Source organism: Chiloscyllium plagiosum, chromosome 18 (genome assembly GCF_004010195.1).
Source record: "Chiloscyllium plagiosum isolate BGI_BamShark_2017 chromosome 18, ASM401019v2, whole genome shotgun sequence".
NCBI lineage: Eukaryota > Metazoa > Chordata > Chondrichthyes > Orectolobiformes > Hemiscylliidae > Chiloscyllium > Chiloscyllium plagiosum.
Genome location: NC_057727.1, coordinates 62,230,541 through 62,256,339, shown reverse-complemented (window position 1 = coordinate 62,256,339; position 25,799 = coordinate 62,230,541). Strand labels below are relative to the sequence as shown.

General features: G+C 41.8%; 1 protein-coding gene across 3 annotated transcripts in view; it reads right to left on the bottom strand.

Annotated features, from left to right (window-relative positions):
- The window catches only part of LOC122559128 (E3 ubiquitin-protein ligase RNF123), a 389,631-nt gene that overhangs the window by 326,974 nt on the left and 36,858 nt on the right, over positions 1-25,799 (bottom strand). For all 3 annotated transcript variants that reach the window (XM_043708460.1, XM_043708459.1, XM_043708461.1), the window contains exons 9-15: positions 18,734-18,801; positions 15,231-15,356; positions 11,709-11,823; positions 9,780-9,884; positions 8,899-9,024; positions 7,630-7,722; positions 5,137-5,210 (exon numbers count right to left, since the gene is read on the bottom strand). In XM_043708460.1, coding sequence (XP_043564395.1) covers positions 5,137-5,210; positions 7,630-7,722; positions 8,899-9,024; positions 9,780-9,884; positions 11,709-11,823; positions 15,231-15,356; positions 18,734-18,801 — 707 coding nt within the window. The remainder of the gene's footprint in view (positions 1-5,136; positions 5,211-7,629; positions 7,723-8,898; positions 9,025-9,779; positions 9,885-11,708; positions 11,824-15,230; positions 15,357-18,733; positions 18,802-25,799) is intronic.

Sequence of the window (25,799 nt, the reverse complement as noted above, 5' to 3'; positions counted from 1 at the left end):
GAGAAGCATAGTCTTCTTCTGGATGAAATCCCTAACCTGAAAAAAAACGGAAGAGGTCTCTGCTGGGCAACCCGTATTTGCGGCTCAATTGCTCAAAAGACATTGTTACCTCCCCTCAAACAAGTCTCCCAAACTAGAAACTCTGCTCGCTGCCCATAGTTGAACCCTGAGTCCATCATCCCTGGTCGGAACCCTGGCATGCCAACTATAGGTGTAAGTGGCGAAGTCTTGGATAAACAACCCTCACTCTGACGCATCGCCCTCCATGCCTTGACTGTACTAATGACAATGGGGTTCCGGCAGTGGTCCATAACTGTCCTCATCTTATCTATGAACAACAGGTTAATAAGAGGGCACTTTGCCTGGGAGGCCTCGAGATCCAGCCAGAATTGAGTTTGGATTGTTACCTACCCAATCGCAGACAAAAGACAGCAGGAAACTCAACTGATACCTTCTGATGTCTGGGAAATCAACTCCTCCCCCTCCCTGAGGCAACTGCAATTTAGTAAGTTTGATGAGGGGCCGCCCACGATGCCAAACAAAGGAACCAAACCACCCCATAAACTTCCGCAGTGTTGACCTGGGAAACATTATAGGGAGCATACGCATGGAATAAAGCAAATGAGGAAGAACATTCATCTTAATGAGAGATATTTGGCCCAGCCATGAAATTGGAAGAGCCTCCCATCTCTGGAGATCTCGCCGAATATTGTCCAGCAAGTGAGCAATGTTAGTCTGAAATAACAGATCTAACTTGGGGGTAATAAAAATGCCTAGGTACCGGAACCCTGCCCGTGACCACTTAATAGGGAACTTAGAGACACCATCAACTTCTGGCACATCCTTAAAGTTCCCCAAAGGCATAGCCTCCGATTTTGCAAAGTTAATCTTATATCCTGAAATAGCCCTAAATGAATTGATACATTGTATCAAATGGGGTATGGAGGTCATCTGGTTCGATAAAAACAGAAGGACATCATCCACATACAATGTAATCTTGTGTGCCCTCGATCCCACTTCCAGAGCGGTTATGTGGACACTCTGAAGAATAGCCTCTGCCAGCAGATCTACCATCAACGTAAACAACAACGGTGAGAGGGGGCAGCCTTGCCGACTACCCCAACCAATCCTAAAATTCCAGACTTCATCCCGTTAGTGATGACTGTGGCCAGAGGGTGGCGATATAAAACCTCCACCCACCTAGCAAAGACCCCACCCAACCCAAACTGCTCTAAGACAAAAAAGATTCGGCCATTCTACCCAGTCAAATGCTTTCTCTGCATCTAAGGAAATCACCAACCCCTGAATCGATTGTTGCTGACAAACTTGGACCATATTCAGCAGCCTTCTAATATTATTAGAGGACCTACAGTCCCTTATCAAGCCTGTCTGGTCCTCTTTAACAATATGGGGCAACATCTTTTCCAACCTCAGCGCCAGGATCTTGGACAGAATCGTGAAATCTGAATTTAATAGAGAGATGGGCCTGTATGAGGCACAATCCTTAGGAATCTTCCTCTTCTTAAGAATTAAGGAAATATTAGCTTCTCTCAAAGATGGTGGTTGGCGTTCATGCACATAGGAGTGATTGTACATCTCCAACATCGGCCCTGACAGAATCCCTATAAACTCCTTATAAAACTCACCCGGGAGATAATCAAGGTCAGCCGCTTTCCCACTCTGAAGTTGCCTAGCTGCCTCTTGTATTTCCTGAACGGTCAAGGGGGCATTAAGGAGAGGCGCCTATTCCAAAGTTACCCTTGGGAGGTCCAGGTTCTTAAAAAAAAAGGTCTCCATTTTAGCCCTCCTGTCTTCACAACCTTCAGACCAATACAATTCAGAGTAAAAGCTCCGAAAAACCTCATTAATCTTTTTAGCATCGTACTGTCTCTGATTGCAGTAATGGATTGCAGAGCACGCTTTTTCCTAGTCAGGTATGCTAAATACTTCCCTGGCCTATCCCTATATTCGAAAAGCCTCTGTCTAGCAAAAGCAGGTTCTTCCTGTAGCTTAGTCACTGAAGGCCGTGCAAAATGTGCTGCCTCCGCGACTTTTAACTGCGTCTCCAGTAGGAGCTGCTGTTCCTCCTTCTGTCATTTCCAACTAGCCAAATAGGAAATAGCTAATCCACTAGCAAAGGCCTTAGCAGTCTCTCATAGCATGGACGGACAACTAGCCGTGCCAGAGTTGATAGTCAAGAATTCCTGAAACTCCTTCAAAAAGTATTCCACAAATTTGGAATCCTTAAGGAGAAAAGGGTCCAAACGCCAGTGCCGCAAACCTAGCCCTTCACTCTTGGCCTTAACCTCCAAATATACTGCAGCGTGATCAGAGATAGCTATATTCCCAATTTTACAACTCAATCGAATCCAGAAGGGCTGAGGGAGCGAGAAAAAGAGGTCAATCCTCGTGTGACATTTATATGGGTTTGAAAAAAGGTGAAGTCCCTGCCGGTAGGGTGAAGACATCTCCAAATATCCACCAGCCCCAACTCCTCGCATAAGGCAACCACCTGCTAAGCCTGCAAAGAAATAGTTCGGGGCCCACAAGGCATCCTGTCCACGGTCGGATCCAAAGACAATTAAAATCCCCCCCTAGAATAATGTGCCATGTTCCAGAAGCACTCAGCTTAGAGAAAGCACTAATCAAAAATTTGAGGAGATGCACCGGAGGACAGTAGACATTTAAAATGCCACATTCCTCCTCATGTATCAGGGCTTTAAGTAGCACAAACCGTCCCTGCTCATCTTTCACCTGCTCTAATAATGTGAACGGAAGATTTTTCTGGATAAGTACTGCCACTCCCCTACTTTTAGTAGTAAAGGATAAAAAGAATACCTGGTTATTAAACCCCCCCCCCCCCCCCGTTGTAATCTCAGGCGTTCCCCATCATCAAGATGGGTTTCCTGCAACATAGCGATATCAACCCTTTCCCTCTTAAAGGAAAGAAAGCACTTTTTTTCCTTTTAACAGGCGAATGACTTCCTTTAATGTTCCAGGTCCATCATTTAGTAAGACACTTAGCCATATCCCCTTTCAGTCAGCCTTGAACCTCTCGGAGGGAGAAGCCTGCTTACAAAGTGCTGAGCATAAGTAAATAAAGAATCAGAATTGAAAAACTATATATACAAAAACTACTCTATCATAACTATAAACAAATATTACTACCAAAAAACTATAAAGAAAACCAACTATAGAACCTTGAATGGAAGACTCTTGCCCGTAGGGGGCACTCAGCCTACCCATCTCCTCCTTCACAGCTCCTTCAAACCTGGACTGTGCCCCGGCCTTAGGCCAGAAAAAAAACAAGGAGATGATCCTTAAATCAACAGAAAAAAAGACAAAGTCAGGATGAGCACTCCACCCACCCCTGGCTTCATGTCACCCCTACTTGTGACCAAAAGAGAAGCAGAACAAACAAAAAACAAAAGGAGAAAGACAACAAAGAACATCCACAAAATGTTCCATCAGAAAATCCAGTTATTAAAAAAAAAGGAACAACTTATTCCAAAGTCTTTTCCCCCCTTTCCAAAAAGGAAATTATTAGGGAGAAAGAAAGGAATTTAAAAAAGGAAGGGAAAACATGGGAAAAAAATAGAAAAGAGAACAAACATTAACCATATTGTTAAGGCCAATCCGTCTATTTTAAAGTATCCACCAAGTTTTTAGCCTTATCCGCCGAGTCAAATGTATAAACTGAGTCCTCGTGGCTGAAACGGAGTACTGCGGGGTATCTTATGGAGTACTGGAAGCCCAGGTTACTCAGCCTCTTTTTAACTTAATCGAAGGACTTCCTCTTTCGGATTACAGCTGCAGAGAAATCCTGGAAAAACATGATTTTTGACCCCTTGAACAGCAGTGCCTGCGGATCTTTTCCCAGGGATCTGGAAGCTTCTATGACTTTCTGGTTGTCCTTATATGAGTGGAAGTGCACTAGGCGCTGCACTGGGCTTGACCTGTGCACTGTAACCCGATACGTTCTTTCAATCTTCAGCCTGCTGGACTCGATGTGAAGGCCCAAAAACTTCGGCAGCCAGCTTTCAAAGAAGCTGACTGGCTGGTCACCTTCCTCACCTTCAGGGAGCCTAACAATTCGGACACGTATTGTCCGACATCGATTTTCGAGGTCGTCGATATGGTTTCGCAAGGCCCGCGCCTCTCACTCCAGCAGCTGGATTCGACTGGATGAGGACTCCATTGCAGCTTCCGAGGCCTTAGTTCGACCCTCCACTTCCTCCAGCCTCTCCCCGAGGTCCTGGATCTCCTGCTCATGCTTCTGCAGCATGGATGCGATAGGTTGGACCTGGGCACAAATCTTCCCACTGATTTCCTCAATCGCAGCCTCAACTTTCAAGGTAAGTCTCTCCAATACCGCAGCCAATTCCTGAGAGTCTGTCAGGTCCCTGGGGGGGTTCTGGAGAGGCTGCTGCTGCTGCAGTCTCTGGTGTGGTAGGTGCTGCAGGGGAGAGTCCTCCCTGCTGCTGTTTGCTTGCTCCTTTTCCCTTTGGCATCCTTCCTTCTCCCAAATATTAACAAATAGGTGTTCTGTAAGGTTTTAAACTAATAATTCCACCACATAAGTTGGCCAGGGGTGGCAAAAAAAGACCGGTATGCCTTAGCTGTTAGGCAGAGCTGTCCATAGCAGTTCTACTGAATCGCCGCCATCTTGCCAAGTCCCATGGCTTCTTCTTGAAAGCTTCAGTGTCTTTAGTGAGCAATAGTTTGCAGTGTTTTATTGGCATTCTCGTTGAGGATTTTATGGTGTGCCAATGAATAACAATAGTTGCAGTGTCACAGGAAGGTTAGCAATCCACTCAAACTGAACAGATTTGATTGATCCTGGTCAAAAAGAACTACTGTGGTTGCTCTATTCAGGGGGTGCCAAACAACCCCCCCAAAAGCACAGAAGGATATTCAAAGATAGTGCCAAAACCGGCTGCTGCTATGTACCTTCCAGTAATTATTTAATTGCTATGCATGACACTAGCAAAACTTTGGAGCAGCTTCTGGTCTGCCTGCTCATTGAGAAAACAGTATCAAGCAGAGCTGAAAAAGTGGGAATACCTTCTAGTAATTTTGCTGTTCAAACAGTAGAGGAATAAACATAAACAAGTACAGATGGATTTAAAAGGATATAAGACGTTGCTGAGCAGATATTTCCTGGTTTTCTCGTGCTTTAGAATAGCTATGCTCAGACGCAAGTAGTGGATCTGCAAAGAGACACAAACACAAACTACTTAGCACTACTAAAGGTCACAAAGAAACAATGAAATTATAAAACGATTGAGCACATGAAGCCATGCCGCCCTACTTGCCTGTGCCAGTTCTCAGTCAGTCAATTAGCTATATTTCTTTCATTTCTCCCCATTACCTTTTAATTTTGATGTTATATATTTCATGTTCTTCACTTTTAAAAGCTTCCTGGTTTCTAACTTCTGCCACTATTTCTGCTAACATTCCATAAATAATCAATGTTTCTAAGCTTAGTCTTTCATTGCTGCATCATTGATACATGAACATAATTTTCTTCTGTACTCCACCCAAAATCTTGCATAATTTTCAATACCTCCATTAGGTCTCTTTTTATTTATATCTGATTAAATTGTGGCTGAAGCTGTGGCTTCCTAAGGAAGTTAATGATGACATCAAATTGAAAGAAAAAGTATAAATACTAGTAAGTCAGAAGATTGGAAAAACTAGCAATAAGTTTAACGCAGCAAAAATTTCTACAAGCATATAAGAAGAAAAACAGTATCCAAAGTAAGCATTGGCCCTTTAGAGAATAAGACTGGAGATTTAAAAACTGATGACAGTAAAATAACAAAGGTACAGAAAAAAATCAGCAACTGCCTTTATGGTAGAAGACACAATAAAAATCTAGAGGCAAAAGGGACAGAACAACCTTAAAATAATCATGATCACTGGAAAATAATGTGAGTAAAACTAAAGTAGCTGAAGATTGACAAGTCCCCTGAACTTGATGGTCTGCATCTTAGATTGCTAAAAGAATTAGATTCATTAGGGGTAATCTTCCAAAAGTTCCTAGACTCTAGAAAGACCCTAGCATCCTGGAAAACCACAAAAAGCACCTTTACTCAAGACTAGAGGGTGCCAGAAAAACACAAGAGGTAGTAGCAGGAGGTGGTACCTGGCCATTTAGAAAATCATGTCATCAGGTAGAGTCAACAATTTTGAGGAAAATAAATTGTGTTTGACAAATTTGTCAGAATTGTTTGAGGACATAACAAGGCTGGTTTTGGATTGCATAAACCTGCACAAAATACCCAAGAACTAATGGTCATTGGGGTGACATATTAGCATGAACAAAGGACTGGCTAATGAACAGGTAAGAGAGAATCAAGATAAATGTGTCGTTTTCAGGTTTGCAAACTGTAAACATGTTGAGCATCACAGGGATCAGTAACGAAGCTGCAAGTACCTACAGTTTACATTTTTATACTCTTCCACCCCAATGTCTCATTAACCAGACATTGTGACAAAATTAAAGCAAACTTTAGTTAGATGCTTTACTGAATTCTTTTTTCCATGGTCCACAAATGGGTTAAATTAGTTACAGTTAGCTATCTCTGAAATCTGTGCAATTAGACATTATTCTCTTGGATATCAACTGAATTATTATGCACCTGCACTCTGCTGCTGTCAAAAAAAAAGGTTACTATATCCCATAACTGGTAAGTCAATCTGATATAGTGTCCTTAATAGCTTGTTGTATAATGAATCAATTCCTAAATGTTACAAATTTTAACCAAGCAGTTGGGACAAACGTTGATAATAAGCAATCTGAGAGTCCTTTGGGTGTTGCAGGGTTGTCTGACAGTTATGGACAAGATAAAGCGGTCAATTAGCTCGGTGATGGGGATGCAATGGTCTCTTTGGCAGACAATTCCATGGTCAAAGTTTTTAAATCTTGAGTCATACTTTGCTAACTGTACTCATCTCAGGTCAATTTGAAGCCAGTAGACACAGCAAAAAACACAATGTTTGAGCCAGATACAAGCAATTTAATCTATGATGTAACATTAATCCTCAAAACACTTTATTCCAAATGAATAAAGAAATGCTGTTTTAAAGATTAGTGTTACGTTATAGATTAAAGTAGGTGTAGACGTTGGTGCTTTGGCTTTAGAAGTACCAATATTCATAATTACTATGAATATGCTGCTTGTACTAAGTATTATCCAGTCACTTGTCTGATGTTAAATTAAGCAATTCGAAATGCATGTTTTGAGGGGATTGGATAAAAACAATGACTGCAGATGCTGGAAACCAGATTCTGGATTAGAGTGGTGCTGGAAAGGCACAGCAGTTCAGGCAGCATCCGAGGAGCAGGGAAATTGACATTTCGGGCAAAAGCCCCTGCTCCTCGGATGCTGCCTGAAGTGCTGGGCTTTTCCAGCACCACTCTAATCCAGAATTGAGGGGATTGGATTCAGCATGTCCAAAGGTGGTAATGGATAGCCATCCTCATATTGTGCATTTAGAGATCTTGCAAGTACAGATCGCTGTTTTTGGTAATGCTGAGCATCATATTCATTGATCATAACACCCAGAATCTATATTGTTCAGAATGATTAGATGTTGACGCCTTACGGGATAGGAAGTTCTCACCTGTAACCCTAAATCGGGAATGATGGGAGAAAATCTGTACGCACGAAGCAGTGACATCATCAGCTGTTTCAAACACTCCTGGATTTCATAATCCTATAACAGAAGAAACAAATCAACTCAAACTGAGCCTGAGTTTCATGCAGCAAAAGCAGTGTAAAATAAAATATGTCTCCTCAAAGCTAACCAGCGGAGAGAACACACCTGGAGTATTGTGCACAGTTCGGTTCTCCTTATTTTAGGATGGATGTTCTGGTTATGGGGGAGGGCAACAAAGGTTTACCAGACCGATTCCTGGGAAGAGAAAGTAAGGTCTGCAGATGCTGGAGATCAGAGATGGAAATGTGTTGCTGGAAAAGCGCAGCAGGTCAGGCAGCATCTAGGGAACAGGAGAATCGACGTTTCGGGCATTAGCCCTTCTTCAGGAAATGATTCCTGGGAAGGCAAGGTTGACATATGAAGTGGGACTGGATCAGTTAGGACTATATTCACTGGGTTTGGGAATGAGGTAGGAACCTAAAGAAACTTAAAAAGACTCAAACAGAAATAGTTAAGGTAAATGCAGGAAGGATGTTTCCACTGACTGGGAGTCAAGAACCAGGGCCTCACAGTTTAAAGACTTGGGGTAGGCCATTTATGATTAAGATGAAGAGAAATTTCTTCACCAAGAGATGATGAGCCTGTGGAATTCTCAGCCAAAGAAAGTAGTTGAGGCCAAACATTGAATGTTTTCAAGGAGTTAGACATAGTTCTTAGAGCTAAAGTGATCAAAGGATACAGGGAGAAAACAGGAACAAGGGACTGGGTTGGATAACAATTAGACATGATCATACTAAGTGGCAAAGCAGGCTCAAAGGGCCGAATGGCCTACTCCTGCTCTTATCCTTCTACATTTCATTATAAAATGAATTATCTCAGGCCGGTAAATGAAGAACAAAGCAACAGTACATTAATTTAGTTGAAATGCACAAGTACAGACTCCGCAGCACACACAACCAATGGATGAATCAAATATACCCTTAAGTATACTATCAACAGAGCAAAATTAGAGACATTGGAAATCAGGTAGAAAATGCTACATTGGCTGGAGATATGCCTAGCAAAAAGAAAAGTGGGTGCAGTTGTTAGAGGACAATCATCTCAACCCAGGACTTCTCTGCTGAAGACTTTCAGAGTAGGTAGTTTTCATCAACCTGTTCAGAGTTGTGGACAATCCTTGCACTCTTCCTAGCCCCATCAATTAAGTCCAAATTTGTCATCATATGCACTCACCTCCATGAAGAGCCACATGAGGTCCAGTAGGTGTTGAATTAGCGGGTGTTCATCAACAGCCCCACCTCCCTCCAGTATACTCAGAAAATAGGTCATCAACACATCTTCCACGAGATACACTTTACACTGTTTATAATGAAAATGAATGAGACAACAGTCAGAATCTGGGTCTTCCAGAAGGACTTTCAGCATAGGTGTTAATATTGATTGTATAAAAAAAGTGCGAGAAAAACAAGGGACTAACATTAGATGGGAGAGAGGAAACAAAAAATAATTAACAATTACAGACATTTGGCACACTAAGGTGACTGCACTAAACAGTATGAACGACAATCAAAAAATCTTGAGATTTTATTCAAGTTCAGAACATTTCAAACCATTGGAGCATTTAATGTTCCCTTTGAAATATACAATAGTGAGCTATCAGAGGCAACCATGTAATATGCAAGACCCAGCTTAAGTGCAATTGAATGCATCAAGTGGGCAGGCAGCTTCTTTAGGAAGGGATACACTGGGAGCAAATTTGTTGGCGGCAAATTTGACATGCTCATCAGTAGCCCTTGTTATCAACTCAACATTCCTGGTATGTAGCCACGCACCGGCTGAACTGTTGGATCTCCCACAGAGGTAGCAATGAATTTTACTCACTCTTGGCCATCAGAAATACCAAACCTGACAAAAATTGTAACTGGAATTAAGCAGACGCATGGAATTGCATTTACAGCTTCTGGACAAGTCCAAAATGGCAAAGATTGTGGCGTTTTTGTCTTTATGCTGCCTGCAGCACCTAGTGTACGCGGGGTGACTGAGCAGCTGGCCCACATAAGCGATAGGCTTTCTTTGGCTAACTGACATCAGCAGCAAAGTCATTAGATACTTGCCATAAGGGGTGCAAAACGGTCAAAGATATGTGCAAGTGTAATGAGCACAGTGGGCTCCCCCTGGGCTTGCCATTGTGCAGAATCCTGCTCGATCAGTTTCCCTTCCTTTTAAGAAAAAATCACAGAACAAACAATACAGATCATCCTCAGAGATAGACAAATAATCCTAAACATATCACACTAAAACATTTCTTGTATGCACTTTGTCTACAAATTACATGATTTTTATATTTTAAAACTAAAACTTCACAATAAAGATTCCAGAATGTGCATTTTTGTGTTTTAACTGACAAAAGGGACTAATATAGTTCAAGATGGGTTGGCTGTGCAGTGTCTCACATGGGAGAAACACAAATCTCTCCAATGCATCAATCTTTGGTGTCTTTTACAGCCCACACATAGGGCCATTGCTGTGCGAGGTATGCATCAATGTCACAAATTTGCAGGACACAGAGTTGCATTGCAAATCTCCATCTCATTACGGCACAACATATAAACTTTATACTTGACAACACAGTTCAACACCATACAAGGACAGGCCTGTAATCATACGGCAGGGCACTCCATAGGAGAGCTCCGATATTGAGGCAAACGAGACACCTCCATTGGCAATGCCTGGCATGAGACTACACCTTTTTCTAACATATTAGTAAAAATGCAGACTATTGTATCTGCAACTTTTCCCTGATTCTACAGCAAACTTTGTTTTAACCAGCACCCTTGATAAACCAGCAGAATTTATATACTTCATATAACATGATCAACCACGATGTCAGAGTATTTATGCTGTAAATAAAGTATAACATTGAATGTGTTACCTCTGCATTATGTTTCTATTACTTACCATGTGTTATTACATTGATTTTAAGGAGGTATGTTGATGTTTTTACATAGATTTTATGAGGTATATTGACGTTGCTGTGGTTCTGTTCGCCGAGCTGGAAGTTTTTGTTGCAAACGTTTCGTCCCCTGTCTGGGTGACATCCTCAGTGCTTGGGAGCCTCCTGTGCAGCGCTTCTGTGGTGTTTCCTCCGGCATTTATAGTGGCCTGTCCCTGCCGCTTCCGGTTGTCAGTTTCAGCTGTCCGCTGTAGTGGCCGGTATATTGGGCCCAGGTCTATGTGTTTGTTGATGGAGTTTGTGGATGAGTGCCATGCTTCTAGAAATTCCCTGGCTGTTCTTTGTTTGGCTTGCCCGATAATGGTAGTGTTGTCCCAGTCAAATCTTCTCACAAACTCTAAACAAAGAAAACTAAAAGCAGATGATCTGACAGCTGTTACAGATGATCTGACAGCTGTTTGTGGGAGCTTGTTATTGCAATCGGCCACCATGTACCCTACATTAAAATAGCATCTACACTCAGATGTACCTCATTGGCTACAAAGCACTCTGGGATGTTGCGTAAAACAGATTCCAGCTCGGCGAACAGAACCACAGCCACGAGCACCCGAGCTACAAATCTTCTCACAAACTTTGTATATTGACGTCGCGAAGCTTCATTTGGCCAGGGTTTATTGCAGTTATCCGTACGTCTTGATAATCAGGAATATTCGATCAGCCCGCACACCCCTGGTCCCAATGGTGCCGGTTTATAAAACGTTTGCAGTATTATTGTGTACAACTTTTATCGATATTTTTTCCTTCACCAGCTCATCCTGAGGCCAACTGAAATCACCTTGCTGAGATGGAGAAATGAACTAGAAGTCCTTTGGATTTCTCATATGGCAACTTCCGCAAAGGCCACCAGCAAATACACTACTAGGGACTTTGCATACGATACTTACACACTGTATCAACTTATAGACAGTTTCAGAGCACTAGCCCACAAGTATCAGAATAATATGCATTTCCAAACAACATCCCTGTCTTTTAGAATGCCAAGACACAAGTAACCAAAACATCACTGTCAGGAACAAACTTAAGTCCATACCTGGGTGTCCATACTGGCAGAGATCACATTCTTTAGGTATCCCAGGAGTCTGTGGGCTTTCACAAGATCTGCCTCTGGTGGATCCTGCATTGGGCGATAGCCTTCTACTGGGTATGTGTGGGAAGTTAAAAGAAAACAAGCTCTTTCCTAGGTCAGTAATTTATTCAAACAATAAGTAATAAAGTTAGGCAGTTACCAGATACAGAGCTGTCAGATAAGACTACCAAATTTTGTATGATGATCTAGGTCACTAATTATGTTATAATCTCAGACCAGACCACAAACTTGATGTTATAATCTGGTTAGTAACCTTTTAGTTTTAAATGAACAAAGGTGACATCTGGGAGACTACGAAGAGAATAAAGCCACAATATTTCACAAACTTTCATTAGACTTTACCATACAAGTCTGAAGAGCAATACAATCCCAACACATATACGCAATTTATTTCTAACAGCTAGAATTAACATGATAAACATAGGTCATGTGACTGAACAGCCCACGAAGCACACATCACCTAGCAAATGTGATCAGGACAGATCTCAGGGATTTCTCAGCAACTTTCCTATACAGTAATGATACAGTGGGTCATCAAATCACACTAAGCTTCATTTGGGATCACAATTCTGCACATTTGCCTAACTGTCCTTGAAAGTCTCTCTCAGGAGCCATTCAGTCATGGACTGTGGCAATGACTGTGCCCGTTCTGCCTGGTGAGCCTCTACTCCTGGATCAATGATCCCCTAGAGTCCAAAGACAGCTCTCCTGAACTTATGCACAGGCACAACTCCAGCTGGATGTGTCCCTGAGTATTCCATGAGCTCTGATCTTGATCTGTTTTCTCCAGAAAACACTGTACACAGGCCTTTCACCTCCCCTCTTAGCTGTAGTGGACTATTAATTATGCACAGGCATTTTCAAGCCCTTTCTTTTTTATATATAGAATCCCTACAGTGTGGAAACAGGGTCTTTGGCCCAACAAATCCACAATGACCCTCTGAAGAGTAACCCACTCAGACTCATTCCCCCTACCCGATATTTATTCCTGACTAATGCATGTAACCCACACATCCCTGATGTGCTGATTCATAGCTAATTCACCTTACCTGCACATCTTCGCACTGTGGGAGGAAACCCACGCTTTCACAACTTGAGGTTTGCATGACTTATCACAACTTCCAAGTGCAGGTCAGTCTAACCAACACTGTTGCTTCTTGGGCTGTCTCACTTTGAACCTGAGATGTGGATCAAGATGACCAGTAGGAAGAGCAACAGAAGCTATCTGTTTTTTATGGACCTACATCTCTACAGGAGAAAGGGAGGCAGTGAAAGAAGAGCTGCAGCTCTCAAGAAGTGTTTGCAGCACAGGTTTGCAGGGAGAGGATAAGCTTTCGCGAAATGTCCTAATGCCAGTGTTTCAGGAGGCTCAGGAAACATTGGTAGACAGTGACAGAAATTTGCAGCTCCTGAAAGAAGACCTGCTGACTTATGGAGCTGGTGGCTGATAAAATTGCCATTGTCCTGAAGTCTAGATCCTTCCAGGTCTCTCGCAAGAACATTTACAGGAACTTTCACTTAGTAGCTCAGACATTCATAAGGTTTATTTACCAAGGCAGATTATTGTCTCAGCTCTGCTAGTGGTGGTGCCAGTTAGCCAGCGATCACTTGAGTTTGTGCTCTGGCTGACTTCTTCTCGGTGCAGGATGTAGGGGATTCTGGAATGGCAATGCTGTTAGATGTCAAGTAAAGATGGTTTGATTCTTTGTTGGTGATGATCATTGCCTGTTACTGTGTGGCATGAATGTTATGGGGGTTCATCTCAACAAGGACTGGGTGAGGGCCACTACTATTTCAATTATCATGGACATTCTGCTCAAGTACTGTGAACAAAGCCTCTGACAACTTATTGACATCTGTTCCTGTCATGCTTCCAAACCGATAATTGCTGCTTTGCTTTTATTCTGTTTTCACTGGGGAGTTTCAGAAAACCCCAGGTGCCCACTGTTACAATTGTAAAAACCATGTTAATATCAGAATCGTTGAGTCATACAGCACCAAAACAGACCTTTCCATCCAACCAGTCTGCACCGTCCATGTTCCCAAACTAAACTAATCCTACCGTTGACATTTGGCCCATAGCCCTCCAGACCTTTCTTATTCATGAACTTACCCAAATGTCTTTTAAACGCTTTAACTGTCCCTGCATCCATCGCTTTCTCTGGCAGTTCATTTCACACTCAAACCAGTCTCTGTTTAAAAAAAAAATTGTCCCTCACGTCTTTTTTAAATCGTTTTCCTCTCACCTTAAAAATATGCCTCTAGTTTTGAACTCCCCCACTAGGGAAAATACCTTTGTCATTCACCTTATCTATACCCTTCAACAAGGTCACTCCTCAACCTCCTACGCTACACAATTAAAAATGAGAAGGTTGAAAATGCCAACTCATTTCTCCCAAACAAAAACAAAATCCTGTAGGAACTACAATAGGGTTAGGGTAGCATATGCAGAGAGAAACAGAGTTAACATTTCAAATCCAAAAGAACCCCTCTTCAGAAGTGAGTTGTTCGCGCACTGTCTGATGTGCTGCAGTTAAACACACAAGTCAGCTTGGAACTGGCTTCACCTACACATAGCCAATTTTTCTACATTTACACCTGCTCATCCACCCCACTCCCAAATGTACAAGCTCCTGCAAATTTAAAATTTACCTTTTACGCAGAGACTGATGCTTAGCTAAGTGGGATGCCCCCCAACAAAAAAAAACTTGTATTCATATTTATGACCTCATAACTGATAAAAGAGTATTGAAGTGTTATCACTGTTATAAGGCAGGAAATGAGGCAATTATTTTGTGCACAAAGGAAACTTCTACAAATAGAAAAATCGGATAATGACCATACAATCTATTTTTCAATAGTGTTTCAGGGATAAATGTTGGCCAGGACATCAGGCTCTGAGCTCTTCTTCCAAATAGTGTGATGGGACCTTTTACACCTACCTGACAGGACAAAAGAGGCCTCGACTTATCTCATTCAAAAGATGGCATTTTCTACAGTGCAGCGTTCCTTCTGTCCTGCATGGGACTATCAGCCTGACATTTTATAATGAAGTCCTGAAGCAGGATTTGAAACCTTACCTCTGATGGGGAGATCAGAATTCAGCCATGACTGACATAACAGAAGTGCAGTCAGTGCTAGACAAATACAAACCCACTTGAAACTCTATTGCTTTCTCAGCAGTTTGAGAGTTGGTATCCAGAAGTATCAGGGACAAGAGCACCAAAAAACCTCAATTCCACTCAGCTTCCTTGCCCTCAAAACTAATCTGTATGCCATGTCATTGATATGGTAATCAATGCAGTAAAATCACTGCTGCACATAAAATTTAAAATTTAAAATTTTCAGCAGAGAACAAACAATAAAAGCAATAGTACATGGCACGTGTGGCCAACAGTTCTGTGCCTAGTCAAATGACAGATACTCCACACCCTCACAATGCAATGCACCTACTGAAAAGGATATCGGAGTGGCCGGCTCCCAAAGTTGAATGCCACTGATTCTTTGAAGGATAGACTGATTGCTGGGAAGTAGGCTATTCCAGGACCCAATCTGATGTCTTGAAATGCATTTCCCAAGGAGATCCCATTTCTGGAAAAGGAGGGTCCAGAATATCAGTGAATGTGCATTCTTGGCCTGAAACCAGTACAAATCCAGTACCAAATTATCACTCATGAATCACCAGTGAGAAACTGTGTCAAAGGCACGCCATATTTCAGGGAAATTACACAAAAAAAACTTTTAATCCAATGTAAAAAAAAACTGGTATAACAGTCAACCCCATCCCAAAATTTCCAACCCCAAAAAACCGAGATCTACATTTTGATAGGTTTCAAACCACCAGGTGAATTTGCCCAAGCTTCAGTTCCCCAGTGAGTGGTTAGGTGAGAAAGACAAGGAGACAAACAAACAGACAGACAGAAAGGAGAGGGACAGGGGTTAAGACATTCATGTCCTTTTCCTGGCTTTAGCATGCCAAAGAGAAGCTTCGTGTAGCAATGCTGGCTTCAACACCTTTACAAATGAAGCAGTTTGTTATATGTTCAGGACTCGATTCATTTATCCTAAGTTTATCATGCATTTGTTTTTATGATCTGCATTGCTTCAGAGATGGCAGACAGGCTTCTCTATTGGACAGTGCTGTTTAAATCAAGCAGAAAGAACTCAGGAATTGGTGTTTTCACTGAGCATTTGCTGGAACTGACATAGTTGCAACCTCTGAGGAAATAGCTTTCATTTAAATTCTGCATTCATTGGGACAGCATATCACCACCACCTACACAGCACATAGTTAAGAATAAGCTCCAGACAAGGGTGCAGCTGGCACTGAAGTTATTTAAAGCAGTCGAGGTGTCCAGAGGGAAGGGATACCAAATGTCACATTCCACAAAATCACACTGTAACTACTTAAAGTAGCTTTCAATGTACCAGGTTATGGCACACAAAGCATCTGCTGTGATTAGGCCAGTATGTAACTGGATTATACTGATCATGTAGTTAACAAATAGTTTGTAATTAGAATCTAAACATGGATGCCGTGCGAAAAGCTTCTCACAGAAAGAATGCAATTATTCAAATAGTACTGTCGTTAAAATAACTGCAAGGTGCCAGTTATTCAGCCATGTAATTTACGTCATTGTAACTTAACAAAAGCCATCAGGAAAATATTATCCTTTCTTCATCTCTCTCTGTACATGCCTCTTGACCTGCTGAATCTTTTCATCTTCTGTTTTAATACGGTTCAACATGCAGAGGACTCTCAGGGGAATATTCAAAGACCATTCACCAATTGTTCGGAATTTCTCATCAGGCACTGATCCTCCTCCTCACCAAGTGCTGATTTACTAACAGATTTTCTTCCTCCATTCTCTAATTCTCCCTAAAAACAATGACTCCTTCTTGAATATGCTAGCATCAACTGGTAGCAGTTTTATTTGGTATTTCACATTAATAAAAGTATTGGGGAATCAACGGTTACAAGCCTCCATTTTAAATCTCCATCTAACAATAATAATTTGTCTTACAAGTTCAAAATGGAAGTCACAGTGACCATGTGACCTGGGAAATCAGAACTACAATAACCCTGTAGTTCTGATTTCCCAGGCAATAACAATGAATAGAATACTGATAAATGTTTAGCTTTAACATAAGAAGATGAAGAAATATTATAAATCAATAATGATGAGAACTTAAAGTTGGAAACATTATTTGTGGGAAATAAAAAATATTAAATTTGTTATCCACATAAGGGTTATAAAATATGCTGCTTTTTTGCTAAAATTCAGAGATCTCTCATTAATCCATCTAGGGATATCTTGATTGATAATCTGGACTACAGAGTATTGATCTCTCGCCGGCTTAATCTAAATAAAGTAAGTTTTAATCTTGAAATTTTTCTCTGGTCCAAGACTTTCTTTTTGAGTCAACAATGCAATATCTTTCTAAGCAATCAATTAATGTCACATTATTTTACCAATGTGCATAGAATGTCATAAAATCATAGTCCTACAGCACGGCCCTTTGGCCCAAACTGGTCCATGCTGACTAAAGTGTCCATCTGCTCTAACCCTATTTCCCTGCACTTAGCCCATATCCTTCTAAAATCTTTCCTATCCATGTATTTGTCAAAATGCCTTTTAAATGTTGTTAATGTACCTGCCTCAAACACTTCCACCAGCCGCTCATTCCATATACGTACCACCCTATGTGTAAAAACGTTGCTCCTCGGGTTCCCTTCTTTTCTTTCTCCTCCAATTTTAAACTGATGCCCTCTAATCTTCAATTACCCAATCCTGGGAAAACATGTGTATTCACCCTATCCATGCCTCTCTTGATCTTAAACACTTCTATAAGATGTAGTGAGAAAATGAATTCAGCAGATCAGCTCCAAACAAACAAAACGAAATGGTCCAGAATCATTCAGCTTTTTAACAAGTCCCAACAGGAGCATGCCCTCATGTCTGGTTTAGACATTGCAGGGCTGCAGGGAAAGCGAGGGGGAGTGGGTGTCACTAAATTCTCTTGCAGAGAGCTAGCAAGGGATTGAAGGGCTGAAAGGCCTTTTGTACTATGACCATTCTATGATTCTTGATTCTGTTAATCATGGTGGAGTATAGCTCCTTAAGCACTGTGCAGCTCCAGAATTAGAATTCCTTCTTGGGATGTAGGCAACATAGTTAAGACTATGATTTATTGCTTGTCCCTATTTACTCAAACTGAGCTACTCTCAAGATCACTTAACAGGGCAGTTCATGAAGAATCAGTCACATTGATAGCAGACTAAAATTGCACATAGATCAGACCAGAAAAGCAAGAAAAGATTACCTTCCGTGAAGGAGATCAGTGATCCAGTTAGGTCTTTAGGACAACCCAGAAACGACAGTTATTTTCATCAAGACAGTCTCTATCATTAACAGCACACATGGTTACTTGAATGTGATTGTTCCATTACTCACAATGGTCTAACATGGTTGTCACTGTTCATCGAACAACTACTTGAACAAACCTAATCACCGAGGACCTTGGCTAAGTTTGTATTTAGTTCAATAGTTCGCAGCTTTTGTCCTTCTCCTCTGGAATCGATTCTCCATCCCACAAGGACCATTTTCTGTAATGGTCCAAATGACATGTGGCCAAGACTGCTGTCTCACTTTGGAAGTATCTCTGGATATGTAAACAGCAATGCTCCCCAGTTAAGACCTTTACCAGTAAAGAAAAGCTGACCTCCATCATTGACGGGTATATATGAGATTACGAACAAGAGCTTCAGTATATAGTCCAGTACGATCTAATGTTTTCCACCACTTGCAGTATATTAGATATAGCTGTTAAGGACCCCCTGAATCATTCTCTGCTCTACAACACTCATATGTATTTACGTTATACAATTAGCCAATGTTTCTGATCTCAGTTTCAGCAAACCCGAGAGATTCAACACTGAGACAACACAATAAGTAAGCTGTACTCACAAGCAGAATGCAATCTTCCCTTCGTCCAGGTCTATCACACATGTGACAATATCACCGGCTGCCCAAGCCTACAGGTAAAATACACTGAATTATAAAAACATACATTTGAAAGAAAAGATTAAGTTTCCTTTCTGCACAAAGAATGTATCAGTACACCCGGTAATGTAAATAACAAGTTGGAGAATATGTTGCTCGCTACTCTATCTCCTAGTTTTGCAAATCTTTAGGATATTTTTGGGTGAGCACAGGCTCAGACAAGTTACCTTGCACAGGATAACTTGAGAATAGTTCTTTGTGGTACCATCCTGGTCACTGTGTATGCACGCTCGCTTCTTAATGTAAAAACTGCCAAAGCATCTGCAACTTTTTCCTTTTACAAGTATGCATCCAATTCCCTTTGAAAGTTTTTACTAAATCTGCTTCCGCCTTTCAGATAATGCTTTCCAGATCACAAGTCAATATGCAAAAACATTTCCCTCATGTTGCCACAGGTTCTTTTGGAAACCTTAACCTTCTTCCACTACTTCTTATTTATTCCTCAAAATAAGAACATAGAAAAGAACATAAGAACTAGCAGGAGAAGTAGGCCATCTGGCCCTTCGAGCCTGCTCAGCCACACAATATGATCATGGCCGATCTTTTCATTGCCTTAGCTCCATTTACCCGTCCTCGTGCCATAACCTTTCATTCCTTTACTGTTCAAAAGGGAATTCCACAGATTCACAACCCTTTGGGTGAACAAGTTCCTTCTCAATTAGGTCCCAAATCTGCTCCCTGTAATTTTGAGGCTATGCCCTCTTGTCCTAGTTTCACCTGCCAGAGGAAACATCCTTTCTACCCCCATGTTATCTATTCCCTTCATAGTTTTATATGTTTCTATAAGTACCTCCCCAATTCTTCTAAACTCCAATGAATATAATCCTAGACTCCTTAGTCTCTCCTCGTAAGCCAACCAAAATATTCTCACCAAAACAGGTGAGAATTTTGTACAATCTAGAAAATCTCCCCTTGAACTTTTCTGCTGTATGGTAGCAATCTCAACCTTAAGTCTCCCCACCTTATGGTACCCATAAGTCATCACATATTTTTCTTTATCGGAAGTATAAACTGAAATGGAAGTTGGACTGTTACAACTGGAAAACCAGGAAGGTTGCAACTGAAATTCAAGTAAACTTCAAATTCATTTGAATTTCAAGCTTTGCATTTTACTGAGCTAGAAGCAGCTAGAAGCACTGAGGCAAAGGTGAGGACTGAGCAGCATCGAGAATCTTTTGATTTAAGGAAATTCTAATTGTTTGAGCTGCGGTGTTGAAAGCTGTAATTGCAAAGTGGAAACGACATCCAGATCCTGCAGACAGAAAGCAAACATCTCATCCACCCTCTCACCACATGGGAAAGACAGAAAACCAAGCAAGCTTAACGTAACTTGTACAAGGAAAGATCTTAGTTCACGTGATCAACCATTAAAATGAAGAACAATCACCACTCTACTGACAACAGCATTGCAAACTTCAAATGAATGTGAGGAAAATAACTTTTCACCAAAAGTCTGGATTTTTAATTTTCAGAATTTTATCCTGTCTATATTGTTTTTCATCCATAGAAATTGTCTGTCAATTGTCTACCCTAATCATAATTTTCAATCTGTGCACATTTATGTGCACAAATGTGCTTGCAGTTTTGAAGGGGCATAGTTTGAATTACACAAATCTTTCCCTCTCCCGGTTCCTGTTAAAGTTGTATAACAATGTATAATTAATTTTTATTGTTACTGAAGAAACTGAGCGCAAATTGTTTCTGCATTAAGCAATAGGCAAATTGGTCATTCTGGAGGCTTCACTGGGATTCTATACATTTATGATGGCTTGTGATCAGTAGGGAGCAATTATCAGTGCACAGTTAGGTTTCAAGTAAATTTCTTTTGCAGTTTTTATAAGCTTCAATATCCTTCTTAAAATACAGTGCTCAGAACTGAATACAATATTTCAGATGGGGGTCAAGCCAAAAATTTATCATTGAGCATAATCTGTTTGCCTGTTGATACAGGCCAGCAGCCCAGCAGTTTTTTAAACCGTCTTGGAGAAAGCGAGGACAGCTGATGCTGGAGCTCAGAATGGAGTGTAGATGGTGCTGGAAAAGCGCAGCAAGTCAGGTAGCATCCAAGGAGCAGTAGAGTTGTTGTTTCGAGCATAAGCTCTTCCAAGAGATAAATGGTGGTGGGGGGGAATAAATGGGAAGAGGGGTGGGGCAGGGGCTGCACTGTCAAACTGGTCTTGTCATTACCTGTTTGTCATTTCAAAGAGCCCAGAACCTAGCATTACCCAGTACATCCAAGTGACTCTTCCACCTCATTTATCTCTCAGCCCCCTTGGGCACCCCTGACATTCCTGATGAAGAGCTTATGCTCAAAACACTTTTTGACTTTTAAAAGAGAACGAGCGGCTGTGTGAACAGTGTTTACAATAAGTGTCAGGTTACTACTTCCAAAACATGCAGCAATCCTTGGTTTCAAAACAGTTGTTTTCTTATTTCACAAGTCCACGATCAAAAATATAGAAAAATGATAATACACATGATATTTATAAGCAATATAGATAAGAATGTGGGGTAATGTTAAGTGTCAATAATAAGTATACTGTTTTGGATACTGTTGGAAAGATAGGAGGAACCTACTTGAGGAAAGCCACACCGGACCGGTTTCTGGCATCAATCCTGGCTCTGTGGCTCAGAATTGAAGGGGGGAGAATAGGAGCGCAATAGTGGTAGGAGATCCAAAGCTTAGAGAAACAGACAGGTGATTCTGTTGTCACAAACGAGGCTCCCAGATGGTACGTTGCCCTCTTTGTGCCAGGGTGGGATGTCTTGGATCAAGTCTACAGTATTCTAAAGGGAGAGGGTGAGCAGCCATAAGTCGTGGTACACATAACTAGGAAAAGGGATGAGGACTTGAAAAAGTGAATATCGGGAGTTAGGTTGGAAGGTAAAAGGCTGGATGAGCAGAGTAATAATTTCAGGATTGCTACCAGTGCCACGTGCTAGAGGCTAGGAATAGAGAGCGAGTGCAGATGAACAATGGCGACAGAGCTAGTATAGGAGGGAGGGCTTCAGATGTGTGGATCATTGGGATACCTTCTAGGGAAGGTGGGACCTGTACCAGGAGGACAGGTTGCACTTGAACCAGAGGGGCACCAATATCCTGGGCAGGTGGTTTGCTAGAGCTCTTCCAGTAGGGTTTAAAACGAATTGGGTAGGGGCACAGAACCAGACGTACAGATCAGATGATGGAATGGCTGGTGAACAGGCAGATACAGCATGCAGAGAGTCTGTGAGGAAGGATAGACAGTTGATAGAGGGAATTTGCAGTCAGTGAGATGGTTGAAGTGTGTCTATTTTAACACAAGTGTCAGGAATAAGGGTGGTGAACTTAACAGCATGATTTAGTACTTGGAGCTATGATGTTGTGGCCATTACAGAGACTTGGATATCACAGGGACAGGAATTGTTGGATGTTCTGGATTTTAGATATTTCAAAAGGAAAAGGGAGGAAGGTACAAGAGATAGGGGAATGGCATTGCTAATCAGGGATAGCTGCAGAAAGAGAGGTCATCGAGGAGGGTTTGTCTACTGAGTCAGTATGGGTGTCAGAAACAAGAAAAGGAGCAGTCATCTTATGGGAGTTTTCTATAGACACCCCAATAGCAATAGAAACAGAGGAGCAGATTGGGAGGCAGATTTTGGAAAGGTGCAAAAGTAACAGGGTTGTTGTCATGGGTGACTTCAACTTTCTTAATATTGATTGGAACCTCTTTAGTGCAAATGGTTTGGATGGAGCAGATTTTGTCAGGTGTGTCCCAGGAAGGAATCCTGACTCAGTATGTAGATAGGCCACCGAGAGGGGAAGCCATATTGGATTTGATGCCTGGTCAGGAACCACACCAGGTGTCAGATCTCTCAGTGGGACAGTATTTCAATGAAAATAATCACAATTCCCTGACATTTACTATAGTCATGGAGAGAGATAGGAGCAGATGGTATGGAAAAGTATTTAATTGGGGGAGGGAGAAGTACAATGCTATTAGGCAGAAACTGTGGAGCATAAATTTGGAACTGATACCCTCAGAGAAATACAAGGTAGAAATGTGGAGGTTGTTCAGGGAACACTTGCTGCAAGTGCTGGATAGGTTTGTCCCACTGAGGCAAGGAAGGGATGGTAGGGTGAAGGAACATGGACGACAAGAGATGTGGAACATCTAGTCAAGAGAAAGAAGAAAGCTTACTCAAGGCTGAGAAAGCAAGCATCAGACAGGGCTCTAGGTTACAGTGTAGCCAGGAAGGAACTGAAGAATAGACTGAGGAGAGCTAGAAGGGGGTATGCAAAACCATGGCAGGTAGAATTAAGGAAAATCCCAAATGCATTCTACACTTGTGAGGAACAAGAGGATAGCCAGAGTGAGGGTAGGACCGATCAGGGATAGTGGAGGGACGTTGTGCCTGGAGTTGGAGGTGGTAGGGGAGGTCCTTAATGAACACTTTGCTTCAGTATTCACTAGTGAGAGGGACCTTCTCATTTGTGAGGACAGTATGAAACAGCCTGACATGCTTGAACAGGTTGACACTAAGAAGGAGGATTTGCTGGAAATTTTGAAGAACATGTGGATAGATAAGTCCCTTGGGCCAGTTGGGATGTACTGAAGGTTACTACAGGAAGTGAGAGAAGAGATTGCTGCACCTTGGACAACAATCTCTGTGTCCTCACTGTCCACTGGAGTACTGCCAAATGATTGGACTGTGGCAAATATTATTCAAGAAAGGGAATAGGGATAATGCTGGGAATTACAGAAAAGTCAGTCAAAAGTCAGTGGTGGGCAAATTATTGGAAAGAATTCTGAGAGACAGGATTTATGATTACTTGGAAAAGCATAGTTTGATTCGAGACATTCAGCACGGCTTTGAGAGGGGCAGGTCATGCCTCACAGTCTTATTGTATTCTTTGAGGATGTGACAAAACGCACTGATGAAGGTAGAGCAGTAGATGTGGTGTTACCTGGATTTTAGCAAGACTTTTGATAAAAGTCAGAAGGTAAGGAAGCATGGGATACAGGGAAATTTGACTGTGTGGATACAGAATCGGCTGGCCCATAGAAAACAGAGGGTGGTATTCAGCCTGAAGCTCAGTGACCAGTGGTGTTCCACAGGAATCTGTTCTGGGACCTCCAGTCTTTGTGATTTTTATAAATAACTTGGATGAGGAAGTGGAATGATGGGTTAGTAAGTTTGCCAATAACACAAAGGTCTATTGAGTTGTGGATAGTTTGGAGGGCTGTTGTAGGTTGCAACGGGACACTGACAAACAGAACTTGGCTGAGAAGTAGCAGATGGAGCTCAACCTGGAAAAGTGTGAAGTGATTCATTTGGGAAGGTCAAATTTGAATGCAGAATACAGGGTTAAAAGGTAGGATTCTTGACAGTGTGGAGGAAAAGGGGGATTTTGGACTGCAGGTCCATGGATCTGTCAAATTTGCCCCCCCAAGTTGATAGGGTTGTCAAGACGACTTATGGCGTGTGGCTTTCATTTGAGCCACAAGGTTATGCTGCAAGTCTATAAAGCTCTGGTTAGACCACTTGGAATAGTGTGTTCAGTTCTAGTCGCCTCATTATAGGAAGGATGGGGAAGCTTTAGAGAGAGTGCAGAGGAAATTTACCAGGATGCTGCCTGGACTGGAGGGCACGTCTTATGAAGAAAGGTTGAGAGATTTTTTTCATTGGAACAAATAAGGATGAGAGGTGACTTGATAGAGGTGTATAAGATGATGAGAGACATAGATAGAATGGATAGCCAGAGACTTCTTCCCAGAGCAGAGATGGCTATCACAAGGAGGCAAAACTTTAAGGTAACTGGAGGAAGGCTTAGGGAGATGTCAGAGATAGGTTCTTCGCATAAAGAATGGTGGGTGCATGGAATGCACTGCCAACAGTGGTAGTAGAGTCAGGCCAAGTGATTAACACTGAGGAAGAACGTCTTAGGTTACAGGAATATGTCGGTGAGTTGGTCAGAATGGCAGGTCAGTGGCAAATGGAACTTAACCCTGATAAATGTGCACTTTAGGAAAATTAATAAGACAAGTGATTACTCAATGAATGGCTGGACACTATGAAGCTCAGAGCAACAAAGGGATCTCGGAGTGCTTGTCCACATATCCCTAAAAGGTCGTGGACAGCTTGACAGGGTTGTTAAGAAGTCATACAGGACACTTACCTTTCTCAACTATAGCAAGATTATAAAAACAGGGAGGTTATGTTCGAGCTGTATAAAACTGTGACTAGGCCACAGCTGGAGTCGTGTGTGGAGTTCTGATCACCTCACAATGGGAAGGATGTGATTGCATTGGAGGGACTGCAGAGGAGATCCATAGGGATGTTGCATGGAATGAAGCATTTTGGTTTTTAAGAGAAGCTTGAAGCTTGGCTGTTTTCTTTAGAGCAGAGAAGCCTGATTGAGGAGTAGAAGATTTTGAGGAACATAATAGGGTAGATAGGAAGCCCTGAACTGAATGGTCAATAACAAGGAGCCATGATTTTACAGTGAAGGGGCAGAAGGTTTAGAGGGGATGTGAGAAAAGAGTTTTTTTCCCATCTGGAGGGTGGTGTTAATCTACTTGGGAGTGGTAGAGGCAGGAAACCTCACAATCTTTCAAAAGAACCATGATAAGCACTTGAAATATCAGAACATTCATGGCTATAGGTCAAGTGTGGGAAGTGAGACTAGTGCAGATAGGTCAGCACAGGTTTAATTGGTCAAGGGGCCTCTTCTGTGTTCCATGACATGGTCTTTACAGTTGTCATTTGTTATAATATTGGCAATGGGGAGGGCAATTAGCATAAAGAAAGCTCCCACAACTTTGTGACTCACAAGCAAGAGGGTGTGAGCTACAGCAATCACATTTTAAAACCCATTATAAATGAGTAGCAGCAACATGTATGTCAATAACTTTAAAACTGAATATTGAAAAGGAGGAGGGAAGAAAACAAAAAGGTGTGAATACTAAAAACAACCAAAGCAGTCAGC